The following is a 24,686-nucleotide window of genomic DNA, read 5'->3' as shown; positions in this document are numbered from 1 at the left end:
AGTAAATATTTTGGGAGGTTATAGTATCCATTATTCTGAGTAAAAAAATTCATATAAACATGTCCGATTCTTGATGGATATGGACATACAGCTGTTTGAAACTAGCATGCACAAAGCCATTATGAGAGGTATTAAAGAACGATAAATGACTTATTGTTTGTATTTATTGACTTTTTGAATAATACAAAACACAAATAATTGACAAATTTTTTACAGTTCACAATAAATGTTCGAAAATCCCACCACCAACCTCAGTGCACTTTGCAGCTCTTGTGGTAATATGACATGTTCTTCTGAGGTCTTAGTGTTCTTTTATGAGAGCAGCAGTATCCAAAATGCGAGCAAGCAATTCTTCTCTTGTATTCACCTTTTCTTTGTGTACTGCACTTTTTCATCCATTTCCGAAACAAAATTCTAACGGAATGAGGTCTGGAGAACTTCGTGGCCAAATGAATAGGACCACCGCAGCCGATCCATCGTTCAGGGAAAGTTCTATTTAGCTATTGTATCACCAGATGGGTATAATGAGCAGGAGCTCGTTCATGCTGAAAGTACATACCAATCCAATCCTTGTAGCCAAAGGAACATCCTCTGATAATAGTGGAAGTTCGTTTTGCAGAAATTTTAGGTAAATGGGCCCTGTAAGACGATTTTGTAACACAACAGGCCCAATTAACTGATTGTCGATGATGCCACACCACATGTTTACAGAGAAGCGATATTGAAAATTTTTCTACAGTGGCACGTAGATTTTCATCTGACCACCTATGAGAGTTATGGGTGTTATTGATACCATCACGGGTGAAAGCTTCATCACTGAACAGTATTAATGGAATTAATCAGCGATTAGCATTTACCCACCAACAAAATTCCAATTGCTGGGCATCTTCTCCTGGTTGAAAGTGTTGTACCCACTGTATGTGCAATGGATACAAGCCGTGCTCACGTAATGTTTGCCCTACTCTTGTCTGTGGAACACCAATAAGTGTAGAAATTCTTCATGCACTAATAATAGGACTATGTTCTACCGACTAAAGAATGTGTTCTATTTTATCCATATTTTGTTCATTTTCATGTTCAGAAGAAATATGAGTGCTGGGAATTGTACCAGTCTCACGCAGTTTGGTGTAAACACTAGTAAATGCTCTTGAATCCGGTATTCTGCAGTTAGGAAACTGTCAACGGTATACTCTACAAGCAGCAATAGCACTTTCACCACAAAAACTGCAGACAAACACCATATCGGCATATTCAGAATGTGTGGCATTCTTAACAACACTTCTTACACCAAACAGTGTCGGGTTATAACTGTTTCTTGGTCACATCTCATTCAGGGAGCTGTGCACGCCAGTTTCGAACAGTTGTATCTCTGTATCCATTGAGAATTGGATACATGTTTATATGAACTTTTTTACTCAGCATAATCGATACTCTAACCTCCCAAAATATTTACTATTCCTCCTGAATCACAGTATATGTGCATGCATGTCATATGTACACACAACACAACTACAAGAATAGAGAAATTGAAATATAAAAGAAAACTGCAGTGAAAATAATAATGTACTAAGCACATACTATCTCACTCAAAGCAGCAGAGCCAAACTTATCCTCTGTAATTTACTTTCCCTTCCAAATCCCCCCCCCACGACCTTGCTATATTATCTACATTTCTTGTTCATACTTTACTTTATTATTTTTCATTGTGTCCTGGCTTCCTATGCTTTTTTTTTTTTTTTTTTTTTCATTCATCTAGTTTGCCATCAGATTTTTATGATATTTCACTTTAGCCATTTGGTTTTGGTGCATTATAGCCTCAGTTGCTAATGCACCAATAAAATCCAAACAAACTAAACTTTAGCCATTCTTCTATATGGCTTTAAATTATTATTATTCTTGCTATATTTTCTACATTTCTTGTTCATACTTTACTTTATTATTTTTCATTGTCCTGGCTTCCTATGCTTTTTTTTCATTCATCTAGTTTGCCATCAGATTTTTATGATATTTCACTTTAGCCATTTGGTTTTGGTGCATTATAGCCTCAGTTGCTAATGCACTAATAAAATCCAAACAAACTAAACTTTAGCCATTCTTCTATATGGCTTTAAATTATTATTATTATTTATTTATTTATTTATTTATTTATTATATTTTTTTAATTTTGCTATTTCACCTTTAGATATTTAGCTATATTAGGCTACTACTATTTTATGAAATTTGTTAAAATTATTTTTCCTTAGTTTCTGTGCTGCTCTGCTCTGTCCTGTTCCCATTCACCTTACTCTTTACTGTTTAATAACAGCTTACACAATTTATATATATATATATATATATATATGCCATGTATTTTTGAGACACCCTGTATATAGACAAAAAAGGTAAATATCAGTACATTTGTGTGTATGGTAGGGGAGTTGAGCTATCAGGTGTAATAACCATGGAAGAATCGGGAGAAACAGTAAGTAAAAAAGTAAGTAAATCAATTTACCTGAAATAAAAATAAAATGCAATTAATAAGAGCATAATTATAGTAAGAATCTAAAGCTGTGGGTCCTAGGTTGTTGTTGTTGTTATTTGGTTTTTAGGAACATTAGCAACTAAGGCCATATTGCTCCGGGGATATGCAGTGATCATTCCCTGACCTTTCTGCAGCAGTGCATAGCACTGCTGCTTCTGCCCACCTGGCTACAGAGGCGCCTGGGTCCTAGGACTTTAACTACTTCATCACAGGATCGGCAGTAAAAATCGTAGGAGCCACATCAATAGGCCAGGTCTCTGTTTCTGTTATGGTGTACACGTAAACAGTATACATCATAGCCGGCCCAACAGAGACCAGAAGGAAGAATAAAAGAATAAATAAACTATAAAATAAAATCCTGTAGATATATATATATAAAATGTACATGACTATTTAATCACAGTAAATTAATTATTTCTTTGCAGTTTATGTAGATTATTAATTCCATAATCATATTAGAAACTTTGTTTTCTTTTAGTTTGGATTTCTCCGACAACGTGATGATGGAAGTACGACTTTAGCTATAGTTCATCCAGTTTCTGGCTCTAATAAGAATAAGGGTAAGGGTAAGGATAATCTGTTTCATATTGTTTTAAAAATATCATTCTTTCAATTAAAAAAAATTCAAAAATCAACAAAGTTTTTGTAATTTAAAACACATTAAATTCTTGAAAAAACATTGTGGGAATTTATTTTCCCAGACCAACCACATAACTGTGATATAAATTTTAGAAACTTCGATTAAAATTTATAAAAAAAGCAAGAAATTTAATTAATAGGGAAGTTTAATTCATTTTCAGAAATTGTATGGTTTTTGTCATAAATAACAAACTTGAAAGTTTGTTATTTATTACCTTGGTCATAAATCAGCTTCAAAGTACCTGATCCACTAGTAAATATAGGAGCATCAAAAATTAACCAAGCTATAAAATGATGACTGTTGTCCTATTTATGAAAACTTTTGGCACCTTATCAGTGGGAAGCTAGGCTATGATGAGATGAATCCAACTGACATCAAACTAAAGACTTCCCTGTTTATAGCGTACTGGATATAACCATTCAGGTGTCTAGGTGAATCTGTCATTTCCTTTAAAAAAGTGGAGGAGAGGTTGGACAAAAAAAATATACTACATTAAAATTTACATAAGCTGAAGCAAAAAGTGAGAATTAAGAATAGAGATAGGGGTGCTTTGCCTCCCTTGTTTCCTGATAACAACAAGAAACAGAAGTAACAAAAATGAGGTTAAAAGTGAGGGGAATAAAAAATGAAAGTCATTACTCAAGCACAAGGATCATAATTATACCCCGTCATAGTTATAGGGGGTAATTATGATCCTGATGAAGGCTCTGGAGAAGAAAAATCTTGTTTTATAGCAAGATATATACTAAATTAATAACTACATCTTGATACTTATGTTAGCTGCTATAGCACCCTGTTCACCAGTTAGTTCCTGGTGACTAACTGGTGACTAGCTGATTCAATGGATGGAATATCAGACTTGTGACAGTGTCTGATATTCCATCCATTTGCATAATTTTTTAAAGTGTTGGAAGTGTGAAAACAATTATTCAGGGCCACTTGCTGTTCAAAAAAGTGTGCATGATTGTCAGGGTTAATGTTTGACCAGATGGTATAGTGCATTACTGTGTCCACAGAACATTTACACTAGTTTGACTCAGAGATGCATTCATGCAGGGAATACTAGCTTCTGACAAAACATATGTATACCACTTCAGTTCTAAATCAAAGTGATCTAGCATAGTGTGCACTAAGAAGAATCTCCATTACTCCAAAAAATATTAAAGCACAAATTAGTATGCTGAAAGCATAACCATATTGAATTTTAAAAGAGTAGCTATTCTTCTTAAGGAATAATTATACCATGATATGTGCACTCTTTATCAATTTATGTGACATTTTTATTTTAATAATGTACCGTGGAGAAATTTAATCAGTTTCTGGCATGTGATAACAAATATCAGAAGTCTTACTGTTACTGGCATTGTAACTGATGAGCTGCAAGACAAGTTAACACTATATGACCAACCACATAACTGTAAGAGTAGTTTGCACTAGGTTATGAAATTTACTGAATAAGCAATATCACTAAAACAGAAATGTCATCCTCTTTTTTTTTTTTTTTTTTTTTTACAATTAGATTCTTTAAAATAGCTTCTTAAAGACAAATGAAATCATTGATTTGAGTTCTGGATTGCTTTCTTAGTGTTTCCAGATTGTAATATGCCATATTTTACAGTTTCCTGTATTTACGAGTGCTATTCAATAAAGATTGATCATAATTTTCATGAACAACTGTACTGCTTGCTATTTCTAGCTGAGCTGTAGAATTTAAGACCAAAACAAGCTACATACATCACATGGCAACTGTGCGGTTGACTCGTACCCACAACGTAACCATAGCAGTCGGTCAGGTTTATGCCTGTTCAGTTTCACCTTCTTAACAATGGACATGACATGCGAGAAACAGTATGCTGCTCTCAAATTTTGTTTCCATCTCAAGAAGACATCAGCTGAAGTGTATGAAATGTTAAAAGAGGCTAATGGTGAATCTACACTTTCATATAACACAGCTCATGGGTGGTTTAAATTGTTTAAAGATGTGACAGGATTCAGTCACAAAAATTGGAGGTCCTGACGCTTCAGCCAATGTTGTAACCACAGAAACCATAAACACTGCTTCCGTAATCATGAGAGAAGGTTGTTGTATAACGGTAAGGCAACTGGCTTAAATGTTGAGAATATCAGTAGGAAGTACACAGTATTTTCAATGACCATTTTCATATGACAACACACATTTGTGCACACTGGATTCCAAGACTACTCATACCTGAGCAACAGCAAGTTCACATGGGGGGTTTTCAGGAACTGCAATGGATGGTTACTGAAGATGGTGATTACAACAGATGAGACATGGCTTCATCGTTTCGACTATAAGCAACAAAGCTCGGTTTGGAAGTGTATGTCATCACAATACCGGAAAAAGCAAAAGTTGTGGTTTCTTCAGGAAAAGTTATGGTCATCTCTCTCTCTCTTTTTTTTTTTTTTTTTTTTTTTTTTTTACATTCAAAGGAATGGTTTACCAGCATGCTGTGCCATGCCATATGACTGTTACAGGACCTTAATATGGAACTGTAATGCACACTTTTCAGGATCACATTCATTATAAATGACTACCACTGCATGCAGGTCGGTGGATGCTGTGGCATGACAGTGCAAGCCCTCACATTGCTCATATTGTCATCAAGTACTTAGCCAGCATTAACGTCAAATGTGTTGCTCATCTACCCTACAGCCCTGACCTTGCACCGTGAAATTTTTTTTTTATTTCCAAAGTTAAAGAAGGAGCTGTGAGGAAAACATTTCCAGTTGTCAGAAGTTGTAAAGACATTGGAGGCTGTTCTCAAATGCATGTCAAAAAATAGCTTCCACCATGTTTTTGTAGAATGGCAAAAATGTTGGAGTAAATGCATTTCATCAAATGGGGACTACTTTGAAAAGGATCATCAAAATATGGATGATTAATAAAGGTATGTTTCAAGAAAAAAAATTATCATTCTTTATTGAATAGCCCTCATAGTAAATTTCTTTTGATAATGTTATGAATATGGCATCACTGAAAGGTGTAGCTTATGGGTTGGAGGTAAAATGAGCAAACTGTTTTTGGGTTTGATACACCTGGTTTCAGTGCTAGAAATCTTGTAATTGCTTGTGTTAAATTTCCTTAATATATCAGTATTGTTAACTTTGACTTTGAAATCTCAACTAGTCATGTCTGTTTTGTTATGAAAGTATGCTACTGTATTCTTATTTCTAATACTGTTGTTATATTTTCATTATATATGCAGCAGAACTTAGGGTAAACTTGGAGATGTTAGCTGGTAAACTTACACAGGGCACTGGTGCTATGGCTGGCTTTAAGGAAGATCCACGAAATATTATAAAACCTGGTAAGTTTTTTTCTTTTTAATTTATTTGGACTTCATCATTGTGCAGTGCATGCAGAATATTAAATAAACTGCTTCTGGTCGCATCAGTGGCCATGAGCAGTTTACCTTTTGGACTGGAAATATTCAGTTGAATGTGAAAATAGCATTAGTGGCACTTAAAGGGGATACATTCAATTTTATAAAACTTTAATAAGAATTCACAAATTATAAGTTTACCTTCTTCGCTATATATGATAAAATCTACAAGTAGTGATTAATCAAATTAAGTTTTATAGTACATGCAGAAATTGTTGTGTATTGCATCAGGTATGCTTGTGAGTTGCTACTGAAATATTCACCTTATCGTTGAAAGGCTCTATGCTGCTGTACGTCTCTGGGTGAATATTGATTCTTGCTGGTTGATTTAATTTCTTTCTCTTGTTATTTCATTGAATTGTCTAATTTTGTTTTATAAATTTAATAATTGCTTGGATGTAGGCAGCAGTTTCTGAATGTGGTATAAGTGTTAATTTGATTAATCATTAGATAATCACTAATCACCCTGTAATCAGAAAAGACTCTAGTTTGAATAAACCACATTTAAGCACTGTAAAATTAACTTCCTCAGGAATAGTGAGATTGCTATCAAAAAAATATGGATCAATTATTGTACCTTGTTGCATTACCCATTTATAGAACCTAATCATTAGTCAATGTCAGTTGGATATAATTCCTAAACACAGATACCATCTCTACTTGTAGGGAGTTAATCCACAATGATCTCTTATTGTTGATCACTTTTACTTAGTAAAGAATAGTGAGAAGTTAACTTTCTTCACCATGTGTGACCCAATAGCAGAATGCTTGATTGTTGACTTGACAAAGTCCTTCCATCTGTTGGAAGGACTTTGTCAGAGAAGATATAAAAAGAACAATTTAGACACTTTAGTTACCTCCATCACATCATTTTAAAAAAAGACAGGTAACTTTATTAAACTTTTTTCAATAACTATTGATGTTATAGTTGAAATTACCTATGCTTGAGCAATAAGGGTTATGCTGTATGTGAAAAATGTGAGTTTATATACATGATGTCCAAATATTTTTGTCACAGTGCATATTAGTTAATTGCAATTTACATTTAGCACAACCCAAGTTTTAGGTTTATTCTGCAGTCCAGTGTGACTTATTCCACATGGAAATTCTCAGAACCAAAATCCTAGGTCAGCAACGAATTCAGTAAGGAATTCAGAAATGTTGCTCTTTTAATTAATTTCGATATTGGGATTGATTTGGTCAAAAATTTGTAAAAATTTTATTCTTACTTACCAAAAATATTATTTTTGAAAATTATATGCATTTTCACTAACATAGAGAAAATAAATAAAATTGCCAAGGTTACCAAAGGACATTTATTGAAATTGATGTAAATTCTGTAAATGTAACATATTACTTTTTAAGAGTGGAACTTGTTCAAGAATTGTATCCATTGCTGACATATTCAGATATACACACATGTTCAGATATACACACATATGACACATCCTAAAGTAATTTTCTTGATAAGTTTTTTATAATATCTGGCTATGGTGAGAAGATATTTCAAAGTAAATACTTGGCTGATGCTGTTTGTGAGTAACCAGATCCTGGTTTACAGAAATAATTCCACTTTCCTTAAAATGCTCAATTTTATGTACTCCAGAAACAGATTGCAACACTTAGGGAAATGGGAAGAATATAATACAGTTGGAAAATTTGTTCATATCACATTATGTATATTTTTATTTTTGTATATTTTGGTTGACTTGTCTGGTTATTTGGTTCATATTGTATTCAACTTACACCTGTTGATGTGGTGTCACAGAAAATATAACAGTACTCTGAGTTTATTACTGATCCATGATGCCCTCTATTGAAAAATTTCACAGGCAGTTATGAAAAAAATATATATATATATAATGTATTATGTACACTGTTCATGTGTTTTGTTGTTAGTAACTTTTATTTGGTACAGTAGGAATTTAAGATTACACAGCAGAGAATATCCAGACTAGGAATTAAGAGGATGGTTAGAAAGGTGTGACGAGGCTGGTTCTCTGTATGAAAATAAGAAGAAAGTTACTGAAGAAATCAGTATGTAAGAATGTCTGAAAACATTGCATGTGTGCAGAAAGCAGTTATTCATAGTCTTGAAAAATCTTTAAAATGGCTCTCTCATGGAGATTTCTTGGACAGTGTGTACGCTAATAATTTATCTCCCTTAGCTGAAATGAAAGCCGAACTTACATACTATTATGGAGAGCATTGCTAAAGAAATAGTAGCTACTACACTTATGTCAAATTTTCCTTTGTGTTGGTAAATGTTGTTTCTTGCACAAGATTACCATAAGTATCCAAATATTTGAAAATATTGTAATTCAACTTGACTTTATTGAATATATGAGCAAAGCTCTTTGTTTGAGACCCACAGAAAGAAACAATCCAAGCCATGTAACCAGGCCCATGCTCACCAGATGTGAGCCCCTGGGGTTACCCAGGGGCTCACATCTGGTGAGCATGGCCTGGCAAACCCAGGGTCCTGAGCTAGATATCATCATCCTAGACAAAACTGCAGCAATAATTCAGACACAGCATGGGTTTGTTAAGGGAAAGTATTGTCTGACAAATTTCATTGGATACTATGATGTGGTTCCAAAAGAACTGGATGCAAAAAATAATTTTGATATCATATACTTGGATTTCAGGAAAGATTTTGACACTGTTGCACATGGAAGACTACTGTACAAATTGGAGCAGAATGGTATTAAGGATAAGTTTCTACAATGGATAAAAGGGTGGTTTAGTGGGAGAAGACAGAGGGTGGTAATCAATGGATGCTGCTCTTCTTGGACTAATGTTATTAGTGGAGTCCCACAGGGTTCAGTGTTGGGACCACTTGTTTTGTATATTTATCAATGATATTGATGAAGGTATATCAGGCTTAGTGTTGAAGTTTGCAGATGATACAAAGGTTGGCAGGGTTGTTAATGACAGCAATGGCAGTGTGCTACTGCAACAGGATCTAGAAAATTTGGACAGATGGGCTGAGAAGTGGCAACTGAAGTTTAACATTGACAAATGCAAAGTACTGCATATGGGCAGAAGTAACCCCAGAGGAACGTACCAAATGTGTGGTACTGGCAATGGTCAGGCCATGCCTTGAGTATTGCATACAGGTCTGGAGGCCTCATTTTAGGAAGGATGTAGATTTGCTTGAGTGTGTACAGAAAAGGGCAACAAGATTGGTGAGGGGAATGAAGGATCCTCTTACCAAGAGAGGCTTAAGTTCTCTAAACTGCAACGGCTGGAGACTAGGCACCTGCATAGTGCCTAGTCTCCAACCGCTGCAGTTTACAGAGGTGTGTAAGGCCTTGAATGGATTGAGCATGCTGAATTCTGATGGGATTATTCCTCTTGCTCAGATTACGTACCCAAGGGGGCATAAATTCAAATTGAGGAAAGGAAAGACAGTTGTAGAATAGATGTGAGGAAATTTGCATTTAGCCAGCTGGTGATTAATTGCTGGAACAAACTTCCAAGTTGATAGGTTAAATAAATTCAAGGAGGAACTGGACAAACATTTAGAGGGAATGGTTGTGTGATTTTTTTTTTTTTTTTTGCTGATGCTACATAAGCTCATATGCTTGCTTTTTTGCATCACATGCTACTATTACTATCCTTTTCTTTCTTGGTGATTTCTCTCTCTCTCTCTCAGGGTAACTCGGGAATTTGTTTATGGCTAATAATAATAATCGGAAGGAAGTGTTTGGAGTCACCTGAAGTTTAATGAAAGCTCTTCATTTCTACTTCTTCAGAGGTAAACTGTACACACATATCCTGCACCTTTTATATAGAATGATTAAACCATTATATTCTTATTGGTGGGAGGTTAAACTGAAGAGAAAAATAATAGCCAGTGTTCTAGTGCTAATAATATAAATGCATTTGTGACCTGGTCAATATCTTATAGTATAAACAACATTGGTTTTAGTTCCCTAATTCTGACCTATTTAAAAAAGAAAATTAAATTCCAAGTATCAGATTATAATCAGAAGATTTAAATAGCATTTATGGTTTTTGAAAAGAATCAGGAAAGATAACACTGGTCGGCAAATGAATTTTTTTTCGCTCTCTGTTAAAATTCAGTGTGATTCTTGTAAATTTGACATTGCTGAATTAAAATATGGCAACCGTAGTGCTGTAACACCCACCAATTTTAAGGGAGAAGGGATTAAAGTCAAGAAGTTTGAAATAAAAAAAGATTTCATATATATTAAGAAAATGTTACATACAGTACTAAATATTGAACAATAAGTCTATTATCTTTATTCTATTTACAAAAATGTTTATTGATAAGAAAACATTTATTTTGTCATGTGTTGCCTTTTATAATCGTTCATTGGTGTCTTCCATATGAATATCTTGGTGAAACCTTTCACCGTGTTTTTTGGAGACTGCTTCCAATTTTTCAGGAAAAAAGTCTTAAATGGGAACGTAGAAAATGAAGCTTTAATGACAGGTCTTGGTTTTTTGGTTATTAACCTACCTGATGAGAACTTCTTAAGCACATATCTCAGTTTTTGAATATATTTCCGATGAGAATCTGTCAAAATTATTTCAGGGAGGAAATTGATGCTGACCAGTGTAATCTTATCCATTGTCTAATATTTCTACTTATTAAATTAATTTTTTTTTTTTTTTTTTTTTTTTTTGCTGCTGTTTTGGGCTGTTTTGAATAACCATTCAGAATACGTTTATCCATTGATAACTTAATTTCAGATTTAGGTCCTCTTCCACTGATGAATACTTATAAGCATTTTAAAGCTGATAAATAATTAATGGATTATGAGATTCAAGCCCATAATTATTATAATATAAAATGTTCCTTTTATTTTTTTAAGAAATTGAAACTATTATTCTGCTTCTCTTGTATATATTCCAGTCTTTCCTTGATATTATTGAAGTCATTAAAAATACTTGTAATAGTCTCGGTCTGCCAATAAAAATTATATCATTGTAATTTTATATGGAGGGGGGGGTTATTTTGAAATATCTTATTTTCAGTGTCCATATATTAAACAGTTTAAATACTTTAAACCATTTGAAGAGACGCGTGGTATAAGGAAGTTAGAAATACAAGGTGAAAAACCAAGTGCTAATAACATGAGAGCAGTGTTGTTCTTTGACAAATTAGTGAAGCTTATTGAGAAGGAGAGTATTTTTCTAGCAGAAATTTACAATTTTGGTGAAACACGACTTTATTGGCAAACAGTGCTCACTCATATAGTAGTAGTAGTAGTAGTGGCACATGATGCAAGAAAGCAAGTGTAGGAGCTTATGCAGCATCAGCCAAAAAAAAAAAAAAAAAAAAATCACACCATTCCCTCCAAATGCCTGTCCAGTTCCTCCTTAAATTTATTTAACCTATCAACTTCCACAACGACAGATGGAAGTTTGTTCCAGCAATTAACCACCCGCTGGCTAAAGGCAAATTTCTGCACGTCTATTCTACATCTGTCCTTTCTTAATTTGAACTTATGTCCCCGTAGGTTCGTAATCTGAACAAGTGGAAGGATCCCATCAGAATTCAGCGTGCTCAACCCATTCAAGGCCTTATAGACCTCAATCAGATCACCGCGCAGGTGCCTAGTCTCCAGCCACTGCAATTTGCAGAACTTAAGCCTCTCTTGGTAAGAGAATCCCTTCATTCCCCTCACCAATCGTGTTGCTCTTCTCTGTACACGCTTGAGCAAATCTACATCCTTCCTAAAATGAGGCCTCCAGACCTGTACGCAGTACTCAAGGCTTGGCCTGACCATTGCCTTATACAGAGGGACAATCACCTCCTTTTCCCTGCTAGCAAAATTCCTATATATCATTGACAAAACCCCATGACCCGCCCTAGCAGCCTGTCTGCACTGCTCAGAAAACTTCATATCTGACTGCACAATTACTCCCAGGTCTTTTTCATTTTCTACCACCTTAAGTGTAGTACCACACAGTTGGTACGCTTCTCTGGGGTTACTTCTACCCATATGCAGTACTTTGCACTTGTCAAGGTTGAACTTCAGTTGCCACTTCTTAGCCCATCTGCCCAAATTATCTAGATCCTGTTGCAGTAGCACACTGCCATTACTGTCATTAACAACCCTGCCAACCTTTGTGTCATCTGCAAACTTCGACATTAAGCCTGATATACCTTCATCAATATCATTGATAAATACACAAAACAACAGTGGACCCAACACCGAACCCTGTGGGACTCCACTAATAACATTAGTCCACGAAGAGCAGCACCCATTGATTACCACCCTCTGTCTTCTCCCACTTAACCATCCTTTTATCCATTGTAGCAACTTACCCTTAATACCATTCTGCTCCAATTTGTACAGTAGTCTTCCATGCGCAACAGTGTCAAAAGCTTTCCTGAAATCCAAGTATATGATATCAAAATTATTTTTTGCATCCAGTTCCTTTGTGACCACATCATAATAACCAATCAAATTTGTCAGACAAGACTTTCCCTTAACAAACCCATGCTGTGTTTGAATTATTGCTGCAGTCTTGTCTAGATGATCCTGCAATGCATCTTTAACCAGTGACTCCATTATTTTACCCGTAACAGAAGTTAAACTAACTGGTCTGTAATTACTCGTGTCACCCTTCGATCCACCTTTGTGAATTGGGGACACATTTGCACATCTCCAGTCCGTGGGAACCTCCCCTGAGTCCAAGGATGCTCTCATAATTATGGCTAAGGGTTTGCTTAGTTGCTTTGCCGCCTCCTTTAAAATAACTGGATAGATCCCATCCACCCCAGGTGCCTTTCTTATGTTTAACTTCAACAATTTCTAATTCCTCACCGTTTTACTCTTATATGTTAGTATTCATACCAGAAATTGAGACCATGAAAGATTGTATACAAAGAACTTGATAATGGCCTTGATGGTGAAGAAAAGAATCAAGAATCCTCTTATTTTGGAAATCACTATCAATTAAAGATGCTATCTAAAACATTTCTACAGCATGGACAGAAGGCAAGAGTAAAACGGTGGAAACAGCATTAAAAAAAAAAAATTACCTGACAACTTTGGGATCACTGAAGATAATTTTGAAGTGGATATTCATGACATGAAAGAAATCATTACAACATATTAAAAGATGTAAATATTTAGATGAAGAAAATATTAATCAGTGGTTAAATGTGGATGAAAATTAACCTGGATATGAAAAATTGAAAAAATTGACCAATGATTAATTAATTCAAAGTGCTGTTTGTTTGTTTGTTATTTGGTTTTTAGGAGCATTAGCAACTAAGACCATATTGCTCCGGGGATATGCGGTGGTCATTCCCTGACCTTTCCGCCTCCTCCGTATTCGGTGGGCACGGGCTTGAACCCCGGTCTAATCAAGAAGCGTGTGCTACGCACTGCTGCTCCTGGCTATGGAGGTGCCGAATTCAAAGTGTACAGGAGCCGATGGGAGACATAAGCAGAATTTTAGAAGAGGAGAACAGTGAGGGATTACAACTAGCTTGTAAAATAAGCTGCAGAGACATTATTTCATTTCCTGGAAAATGAAAATGACATTGATTATATTAATTTTAAAAATTGGGTACACATTAAAAATAAAAAGAAAAATTAGTCTTTCTAACAAAATGATTTTTTTTAAAATGTTTAGTTTTTATTATTATTTTTTTTTAACATGATACAGTTTTACTTTCTTTTTACGTGAAATACATATGACAATTTACAATATAAAATTGTGTAGTCATATTGAAATCATCTTCTGAACTAATATTATACAATAAATTAGAAATATCTATTGCTCCAGAACCTGATACACTAAGAATAATTCTGATTAATATCAATAAGAATACTGATATTTGAATCCGGAGATCAGTATATCCGGATTCAAAAAAGAGGTGAAAAAATTACCTCATATCACTATCATGGAATGAGAAAACCAGATTTTTAAGGCACATTAGCACCTTAGGGCAGTGTGTGTGTGTGTGTGTGTGTGTGTGTGTGTGTGTGTGTGTGTGTTCATGGACTGATCTGCTTCTTGTATGGGAGAATATATGTTTGTATACAATCCCCAATTAAGCATTTTTATCTAGTGGTATTTTTAGAAATTTAACTACTTTTTTTTTTCATTTTTCAATTTGTATATTTCATTTAATTTGGCTTTTTGTTTCAGTGAATTATTTGAATTATGGTGCTTACAGTACCTATGCACCTCATTATGATTCCACATTTTCCAATGTTACAAAGGATGAATCAGATATTTTGCTATCTACATATGGTGATGAATTAGGTGTTCAGTATGCAGAAAGGTAATTTTTATTATTTAGCATTTTTTGTATTAAGGATGAATAATTTCTGTAATAATATACTGATGTTCACAAGTTAAGTTAGAGCCACATTTTCTTTTATTTTTTAAATGTAGGCATAAAAGTTTGCATCAGATTTGACATCCTGATGTAATTTAACATGAGAGAACATGATGTAATGTCAAAATATGGTTTTTATTTCTATAACATGCAAACCATAAAAGTGCTTACTGTAACACCATTCATTTTAATCTAATGCTATGTAGAATGTATGTAAATTCTATACCACTATTCATTTTAATCTAATGCTATATAGCAGGGGTGGCCAACAAGTCGATCGCAGATTTAATTTCGGTCAATCACGACGAATTTTAAATATAGAGTCATCGCTAGATTTGTGCACCTTGTGCAATGAAATTTTTGAGATGGTAGATCGCGGCACATTTTGAAGGAAAAAAGTAGATCGCATCACAAATTAAGTTGGCCACTCCTGCTATATAGAATGTATAAACAGGAAACCTATGATTATGTTTCCTGTTTATGTAGAATGCAACATAGACATTTAGTAGCATTGGAGTGTTGGACAGTTATTGGCAACAGAGTCACAGTCTGAGATGGGCAAAATTCATTTCAGAATGTGACTGTGCCTTAACTGTGTCAAGAATGAAAATTTCAAGGTTAAGACAACAGTGTCAAATGTGGAAGCACTAAAGTTGGACAAAGGTTACAACATCCCACTAAGCCAAACAGCAGAATACCATTGGGAAATGATAGTCAGACATATCTTTCTCTCTCACCAATATAAATTTTGGTGAGAGAGAGAGATGCCTGACTGTGAATGGTATACAGAATTAGTTGGGAGTGTATGATGGGGGGGGGCACTACTTGGATTATCATCATTAGTAGCTAATCAAATAAAGATTTTTATCCCACTTCAGAATTTTATCCAAGTCCTTTATTGAAATGTTACTACCTCAGTCTAAACTTAATATGAATTGGTTATGTTTCAGAATTCTGCTGAATCCTGTATCTCCAAACTTGACCCCAGTTGACCACATATGGAATGCTAGAGAGAGAGAGAGAGAGAGAGATTGGTGGACATGGATCTCCTAGAACTTACCTCATGTTAAAGTCTGTCTTTGTAGAGGAGTGGAATTTGTTACGACTAGGTCTTTATAATGAGCCTTGTAAACAAATTGAGACCATGTAGTGAGTTAATATTAGTATTGGCAAAATGATGCAAGAAAGGAAATATATACAACTCTCTAAATTTAATTCAACTACCTATTTCCACAACACTTGACAGAAGTTTAGTCCAACAATTACTTATTCTCTGGTTGGAGACAAATTTATACTTATCTATTCTGCAAACATCCTTTTTCGGTTTCAGACAGCACAAGTAAAGCAGCTGATTAGCTCAGCCAGTTTTACTGGTCGGTCAGCTGAGTAATCAGCTATTAGTCAGTCGGTTGCCATGAATCTACAGGAGAAAGCACAGTGCATGGAGTGGTTTATCAAAAGGAGATCTTGACATGCAGGTCCGATGAAATTGATACATGCTTGGTACAAAAAGTTTAAAGACACCGGAAGTGTTGGGCACAAGAAAGGTGCAGGGCAGCCTTGTGTGTCTGTTGAAAATGTCAAGTGCATACAAGAGGTCTTTCTTCGCAGTCCACGCATGTCAACATGAGCTGCAGCTCGTCAGTTGCAGTTGCCTCATTCAACTGTGCATAATGTCTTACAAAAATATTTGAAGCTACACCCTTACAAATTGCAAGTGATTACACAAGATGATAGGATTGCCCATAAAGAATTTGCAATCACCATGCTTGATAGAGTCAACAAGGATAATGAAATTCTGGAAAAAATCATGTTCACAGATGAAGGGACAGTTAACAAAACATACAAATCTGGGGATCAGAAAAATCCCCAGATTTGTATGTTTCTAGGGATCAGAAAAATCCCCAGATTTTTCTGATCCCCAGAAATTGCCTTGGGAGCTTTTTGAACATGTCCAGTTCAAAGCCTTTGTGTGAAAGCAAACAAACCCCATTACATCTCAGAAAGAAAATGCTTCTGCTTAAGTGTGTGGCTAAAATTCAATGTCTGTCTTCATATTCCATTATGAAATACATCTTTGATCTACATTAGGCAGTTTTATGCGAGTAAAGTAAGCGAAAATAAATCTGCTATTTGATTAAAAAATTTGATGAACAGTTGGGATGTTTGCCTGTAAATAGACCAATTAGATCCCCTTGAGAATATTCTCCTCTTATGATGGCTACTTTGAACTTTGGGAACAAAATTCATTAGCCATGTGCCACATCTGACAACTACATGCAGCTCCATTGATAGTTCTCATTGTTTTCAAATTGATAGCAAGTCAATTTGAAAAAAATGAACAGAACAGCAGCAGTTTCTCATACATTTATTCTGCCGTCTCTCCATTCTGGAAGAATGTAGTATTTAGACTGCCAAACTGTACACCATTCTTCTAGCATTAAAACATGTTAATTAACCAGTTCCATCTCTCAGATCTTAATATATACCAACTCTGAGTGTGGTATTTATCTTGGAAAAATAGTTCATCCAATGAAAGAAATTAGTCATTTATGGCATTTTAGAAGAAAAATACCAGACAATAACATTCCGCTGGATTCCTGGGTATGAACCAGCAGAATTCAAGCACCCTCAATTACATGATAGTACCACTCACTGATTATAAAATATTAATCGAAAGCATTTGTAAAAGTTAAATGGCTTAAAATCTGGCAGACACAAACAAGTTACAAACTTTTCAAGATTAAGCAGAAACTACAACCCTGGAAATCTAGTTTCAGAATAAATCAGCAGGAGGGGGTAGTTTTAGTTAGCACATATTTGCCATATACATTTGATTCATATCTGTTAATAGATGAGAATCCTCTTGAACATGTACATTGTAACACAGATAAAAGATAGCACAACCTTGTTGACTGCAGTTACCATTGCAATACTTGGGCAGCATTCTTTGTCAGACTTTCAGTAGTCATTGACCCTAAAACATTTATTAGGAAATGAAGCAGACTTGAATGATTTTAATTGTTTGAAAGAGATCCAGTTCATAAATTCTAAATTCTAGATCAAAGTTAAAAATTCTGATTTAATATAGCATTTTAAAATGAGCTATCTCTTCTCACAGACAATCTCTGAATAGCCCTTGTGCTGATAAATGCACATACCAACAGTAACTGTAAGTGTTCTCACTTTCTTTGTTGAACGTTCAACAGCTCTGAAGAAGATTCCTTAGAATCAAAATGCTTATGCTGTTCTGTGTGTAATATTTGAATAAAATGTTTTGTTTTCCTAATATGTTGAATAGTGTTGGTATTATTATTTTTATCGATTATTTAAAGCTTTCAAAAGCACATCAAAATTTGCAGTGTTGTACATAGGTGTTTCTCTTTCAAATTGTGCAAAGACTATTGCTTACTGACTGGCATATAAAGTGATATGATTGTGAAAGCTATAATTAAATGCTGCATTTCATGTGTAATGGATATCAGAAAAGCTGTTTTTAGTTTGAAAGACACTAAATGGATAACACTTGATGATGATGGATGTAAATATAATGATTGGGGAGCAGGGAGATTGGGGTAGCTTTTCTTATTTTTAGTATAATTTTTGAGAGGATTTAAGTGTAAAGATGTGAAAAACTAAATGCAATTTGTTTTTAGACTAGAGGATTTTTAGATACATACCAAACTCAGAGCCCATCTTATAACCACAGTTAGTTTATATTTGATTAAATTTAGTATATAAAAGATTGTTAATAATTTAGCCAACAGCTATTAAATTAATATATTGCTGTAGATTTTGCTTATACCTTTAATCTTTACTGTAGATTTTGCTTTATATGTTTCAAAATCATTTCAGTTTGACAAGTTTTGCCAAGGATTGTGATTATGTTATGAATATGGTAGACAACTTATTGGATGTGTTAACTGGAGGTGAACATTCAAAAACTGTAAAAATTCTGGACGAGGTGAGTAGCGATATGCATTTTTTTTTTTTTTTTTAATTCAGCTTTTGGCTGAAGTTTTTTCCATTTTTGTTAGTAGTATTAAAAAAAAATTTAATTATTATTTATAGCTTACATACTCGCCCTTTATTTTAAACATGGATCTATTCCAACTTTCTCTCCTTCCCTCCTCTCCCCCACTCCAATCTATGAAAAGTCTTTCCTCAGCAGAAATATGATGATTACAAGAATATTTTTATTACTGCAACTATTAACTATTCATCCAAATTATTTAATCTTGGCACATCAGCCTTAAATGGTACTGATGTGCCATCCATTAGTGGTTATAAACAAGCTTGATGGATAAGTTTTTCAACTTACTATATTTGCAGTTATAAACTTGAATATTAGTTTGTTTTGAAACAGTTATGTATAGTTCATGTAACAAGCATCGTTATTTATAAAGATGCCTATGACATGAACTATTTAGAGGTCTCATTGCCCTCAGTTTTACTGTAGGTTAGTGACTGAAAACCAAGACCTGTAGTTGGTTTAATCATCTTTTCCATCTGTTTTAACTATTTAGTTTTATTTTATTTTTCCTAGAAATTTCAGGAGATTTCTAAAGCATTTAGGAGATTTCTACAACATTTGAGAATGTTCCAAAACATTCTAGAACATTTTTACATGTAGAAGAAAGGTGATGATGTTCCTGGAAGGTTCTGGAACTTTTGATGAAGTTCTCTAGAAACATTGTGAGCTTTCTAGAAACTTCCCTACCAGTATATTGCAAAAGAATACGAGTGAGTTCCACAAAAAACAAGCATTTTCACATTTCAAAGTTTTTCAGAGAGTGAACTAGTGTTTGTAAACAAGTGTTTTAATGAATTAGTGTAAATCATGAACTCTGTTTAAATTAGAAATAAAAATCTACAATTTCTTAATTGTGTTCTTATGTGCATGTACCTGAACTGTACATGAAATATGTTGTGTTCTTGTCAAAATAAGCCTGATAGCTTTTGCTACATTTGCTAAGAAGTATTAAAATTGCCACTGTCACAACTTGTGAGAAAAGCCTATGAACTCTATTTTGGATGTAAGGTCGGAGATCAAAATAAAGTATGGACTCCAAAGATTTCCTGTAACTCGTATTCAAGGACATATAGGCTGGCTTAGAGGTAGTCATAAATCGATGCCTTTTTCTGTTCTGGTGATATGGTGGGAGCCTTGAGACCACATAAACCATTGTAACTTTTGTATGACCAATATTTCTTGTTTTCCTGGGAAATCCAAGCATATAGCAGAATATCCCAACATACCTTCTGCTCCAAAACCAGTTCCTCATGATGATGCAGTGACTCAGGCAGAATTGAATGATTTGGTCAGAGTTTTGGACCTCTCCAAAACCGGAGCTCAGTTACTAAGATCACACCTTCATCAAGCAAATATTCTTGAAAAGGCTGTCAAGGTGTTTTTTTTTTATATATAGAAAGAGACCTATTACTTCATGGACGGTGCTTTGGTTTATTGTAACAGTGTCCAGGAATTAATGAAAGAGTTACATCTGGAGCATGTCCCCAAGCAATGGAAGCTTCTTTTCACTGATTCATCCAAGGTCAGTTTGAAAGCAGTTTTACTCCATAATGAAAATAAGTATCCATCTATACCATTGGCCCATGCAGTTCACATGAAGGAAACATCTGAGAACCTACAGATTATTTTGCAAAAATATGCTATCAAGGATACAAATGAAATGATAGTTTTGCTGACTGGGTTGCAAGGTGGATACACTAAATACTGCTGCTTTTTATGCAAATGGAACAGCCAAGCAAAGGATTGCCACTATAGGGTAAAAAATGGCCAAACCATTCAGAAACTACACCAGGCCAGAAAAATATAGTACATTCCCCTTTGGTGGATAAGTCAAAAATCTATTTACCTCCATTGCACATCAAGCTAGGTTTGATAAAAAGTAATTGTGAAAGCGATGGACAAAAAAGAAGGATTTCTTTTTGGTCCATCACTTTCACAATTACTTTTTTGAGGACAAGATAGAGGGAATTTTTGTGGGTCCTCAAATCAAACTTGTATTCAAAGATAAGGGATTCACTAAAAAAATTAAATGCTACAGAAATAGAGCTTGGAAGGCATTCTAAAACTTCTGCTGGAACTTTTTAGGCAGTGAGAAATTACAAAATTGCAGTGAAATTGTGGATAAGCTAATTTTAGCATACAGAGAGTTGGGATGCTACATGATGTTGTTAAAACTTCATTTCCTATATTCCCGTTTAAACTTTTTTTCCTGAAAAAATGAGAGCTGTCTCCAATAAACGTGGTGGAATGTTTCACCAAGATATTTCTCAAATGGAAAAAAGATACCAGGAAAAGTGGAGTCCAAATATGTTGGCAGACTACTGTTGGAATCTCTTGTACAGGAGACACTAATGGATGGTTATAAAAGGCCAAAAACAACAAAAGTGTTTTGTTATTGGACAAACATTTTTGTAAACAGAATAAGGTTAATAGACCCATTGTTCAATATTTAGTACTGTATGTAACAGTTTCTTGAAATAATTTTTACTAGAAACCTAGTTTTTGACTTTAATCCCTTCTCCCTTAAAATTGGTGGGTGTTACAACAATATGGTTGCCATATTTGAATTCAGCAGTGTTAATCTACAAGAATCACCCTGAATTTAAAAGTAATTCAAAAGTATTTCTTTTGAATTACTTTTTATTAGATTTCATACAAGACGTTTGTTACAATGGTCTGCAACCTTTTTTACACATGCAAATATGATCAAATTAGGAAATCATCTTAAAAGGGTATATGATAGAATAAAAAAAAGGAAATAATTATATTCTTAGCTTGCAAAGGTTATTTTGCTCTCATTCCCCTTATTCCTATTTTAAATATGTTTAAACATTAGAACTACTGGCATGTTATATTATGCAGAAACATTTAAAAAATTTAATGCAGATTTTGATGGTCTTTGTTTCATACAATGTAAAAATGTTATGTTAAGCAAGAGAACTTAACAATGTTAAGTTCTCTTGCTTAACACAATGGCATGCACACAAGTTTTGTAACTTGGGTGTGCTGTGTGCTAAATATCTATCAAAGTACAGTATTTAATTGCTTTAACTGAACAGATTTTGAATTATTTTGTTTTTATTTTATTTTTTATTATTATTTTTTTTTTTTTGCTGGAGCACAACTCCATAAACACTCTATAAATTGTCACATACAACTTAAGTAGTTATTAAAAAAAACTTGTATAAACGGTCACCATGTGAGTTGATTTTGAAACTCAACTTAGAAGCCTATAATTGCAGGTATTGGTTGAAAAAAAAATTTTTTTTTTATTTTTATTGTCAAAGCAAATATAAAAAAATTCATATGGATATATTTTTAAACAATACTTAACTTCCATGACATAATATGAAATATTATGTCGAAATTAATAAAAGGAAAATGCACCTTTCCTTTTATTAATTAATTAATAAAAGGAAATGCCTGTCTACATGAATTTTTAATATTTTAGTTACATGATTACATGGCAGACATTACAAATTCAGCTACCAGAAAGGTTTATTACTAAAATATAGAACTAGGAAAGCCATAGAAAGTGGCTTTCTTAATGGTCATTGCTTTCTGGTTGGTAAGTCATACAACATACACAACATACATTACTGGCTAGGAAGAGTTTCTTTGAAGAGACACTGGGCAGAAACGTGGGAACTCTCAGATGCCATTAAGATAAGTACATTAGGTTCTTAATTATCAGGAGTGGATTATCAATTGAAGATTTACTGGAGTCTCTACAACATTCAGAAAGCAGTTAATGCAATTTGTGACATTACTGCCATAATGATGAATCAGAAGAAAAGCATTCTGCCAGCCATTCTAAACTGTGATTCAAGTCAGATAACAAAAGGAAATACAATAAAACCTCATTAATTCTAATAAGGGACCAAAATATGTCTATTTCAATTTAAATGGATTCAAAGCATCCATACAAAAATGTTATGAATCTTTTAGTTTCATTGGTAGATGTTTGTGAATAGATGATTAGTCAATATGAGAAAGATAACAATTGTACTGTGGAAAAATTTGATCAATTTATCATCTATGCTTAACTCATCTATGCATAAGCCTGTTTTGTATTTATTCTCTGTAATGGTTAGTTTTCTCACGAAAGTTGATCATATGCTAATATTAAATCTTCAGAATTGTTACTATAAGTTTGACATTCTTTTAAAACAATATATATGCAAGGTAGTCATTTTATCTCTTATCCAGCAGTATGCTGGGTTCTGTAATCATGTAAATTTATTTTTATATACCATAGTAAAATTTCTGTATTTCATGTATTGCTTTGATTTCAGAACTCACAAGAAAACAACTTTACTCAAATTACCTTTTTAGACAAAATTAATATCATCCATCAAAATGTTAGAATGAGGTGAATAGTAAATGCACTTTTAATTATAATTAATCGTTCATCTTTATTTTTGGTGTAAATTAGTATTATATTTGATTCATATGCAAGCTTAAAATTCCAGTTCATGTTGCCAGATTGCTGTAATGGCTTTTTTTTTATTTTAATAATATAGTAATTTTTTAATTTTGTACTTTCCTAATATAAAAAAAAAAAAAGAATTTATAAAAGTCTTTTGCTTGTAACTCAGCTTTTTATTGGTGTGAAATCACAAGTTCTTTTTTTGAATGTGAACTTCTCATTCAATTAGTATATAGCTCATAAAATTTCAATTTCAGAAATATTTCTTTTTTTTTTTTTTTTTTTTTAATGGCCTCTGTAAAAAAATTGTTATTATGATATCTGACGTAAGTTACAACTTTTTAAACCACTAGAGACATAAAATAAGAGAAGAGGAGAAAAAATTAAAGAGATTAGAATTTACTGCTGAACAGAAAATGAAAAGGAGTGCTAATAATTCTGACGATATTGATTATGATTCATTGCGGTCAATCTCAACTATGGATATGAACATCTCTCTTTTGGATTCTTCTGGTACGTATATTCCTAATCATAATTGTTTGCACTCGCAGTGTGCTTCCCCTGTGTGTATTTGTTTGTCATACATTTCTCTTTTAAAAGCACTGAAATTAATTTGAAGGATAGCTGAAAGCAAATAAACTTTGTTCTCACATAAAAGATGGAAGACAACCATTTTCAAGTTATATATAGTTTTGCAGTAATTTATTTTAAAAGCATTAGTTTAAAACACTGTTTTCAATAATGAATTGCTTCAGTGAATGCTTACAAATGAAAATGAAATAAAAGCAGAGCATTCCATGATTCAGTTAAAAATACAACCCAAATGAGAAGATTAGTTTTTCTTGGATTTTGGAAATTTTATTTTCATTATGTCAAGAACAATAAATGGTGATGGCATTTATTGGGATTCCTCTGTCAACTTCAATGAGGCATGGCCCAAAAATCACGTGGATAATAAGTAACTATCTATATTGCATTCTGTGTATGCAGATGTGTTTGATTTCTCATCTTAAAAGTTTCATGATCATAGAGTAAAAAAGGGTGACTGTCCAGTGACAATGAATCAAGCTACTTGAAACACAGGCACAATATCCTATATGGCTATTTGCCAGTTTCACTTAATGTTTGCAATTTCAATTTATTTTGTAAGTGCTCCATTAGCTGTAGTCATTCTCTGGACACTCAAATGAGAAATTCCAGCTTCCTTTGAGATATAGGACTGGCTTTTGTTTGGAGAACAAGAGCATTTTTCAAGAAAAGTTTTTTTGTATTGGTTTTGATTTGTTTTCTGCTTGATTTTGCTGAATTGCCTTTTATTTTATTT

General features: G+C 33.7%; 1 protein-coding gene across 4 annotated transcripts in view; it reads left to right on the top strand.

Annotated features, from left to right (window-relative positions):
* The window catches only part of Brd7-9 (Bromodomain containing 7/9), a 143,040-nt gene that overhangs the window by 99,937 nt on the left and 18,417 nt on the right, over positions 1-24,686 (top strand). The window contains exons 8-12 of one of the 4 annotated variants that reach the window (XM_090368880.1): positions 3,000-3,081; positions 6,392-6,490; positions 14,708-14,843; positions 18,756-18,864; positions 23,716-23,875. In XM_090368880.1, coding sequence (XP_090225006.1) covers positions 3,000-3,081; positions 6,392-6,490; positions 14,708-14,843; positions 18,756-18,864; positions 23,716-23,875 — 586 coding nt within the window. Of the gene's footprint in view, positions 1-2,999; positions 3,088-6,388; positions 6,491-14,707; positions 14,844-18,755; positions 18,865-23,715; positions 23,876-24,686 lie in introns of all 4 variants that reach the window. The other 3 variants (XM_090368879.1, XM_090368878.1, XM_090368877.1) reach the window with 3 other exon arrangements.

The sequence above is a fragment of the Mastigoproctus giganteus genome, chromosome 2 (genome assembly GCF_048544385.1).
Source record: "Mastigoproctus giganteus isolate SK-2022 chromosome 2, ASM4854438v1, whole genome shotgun sequence".
NCBI lineage: Eukaryota > Metazoa > Arthropoda > Arachnida > Uropygi > Thelyphonidae > Mastigoproctus > Mastigoproctus giganteus.
This window is presented reverse-complemented; position numbering and strand designations above follow the sequence as displayed.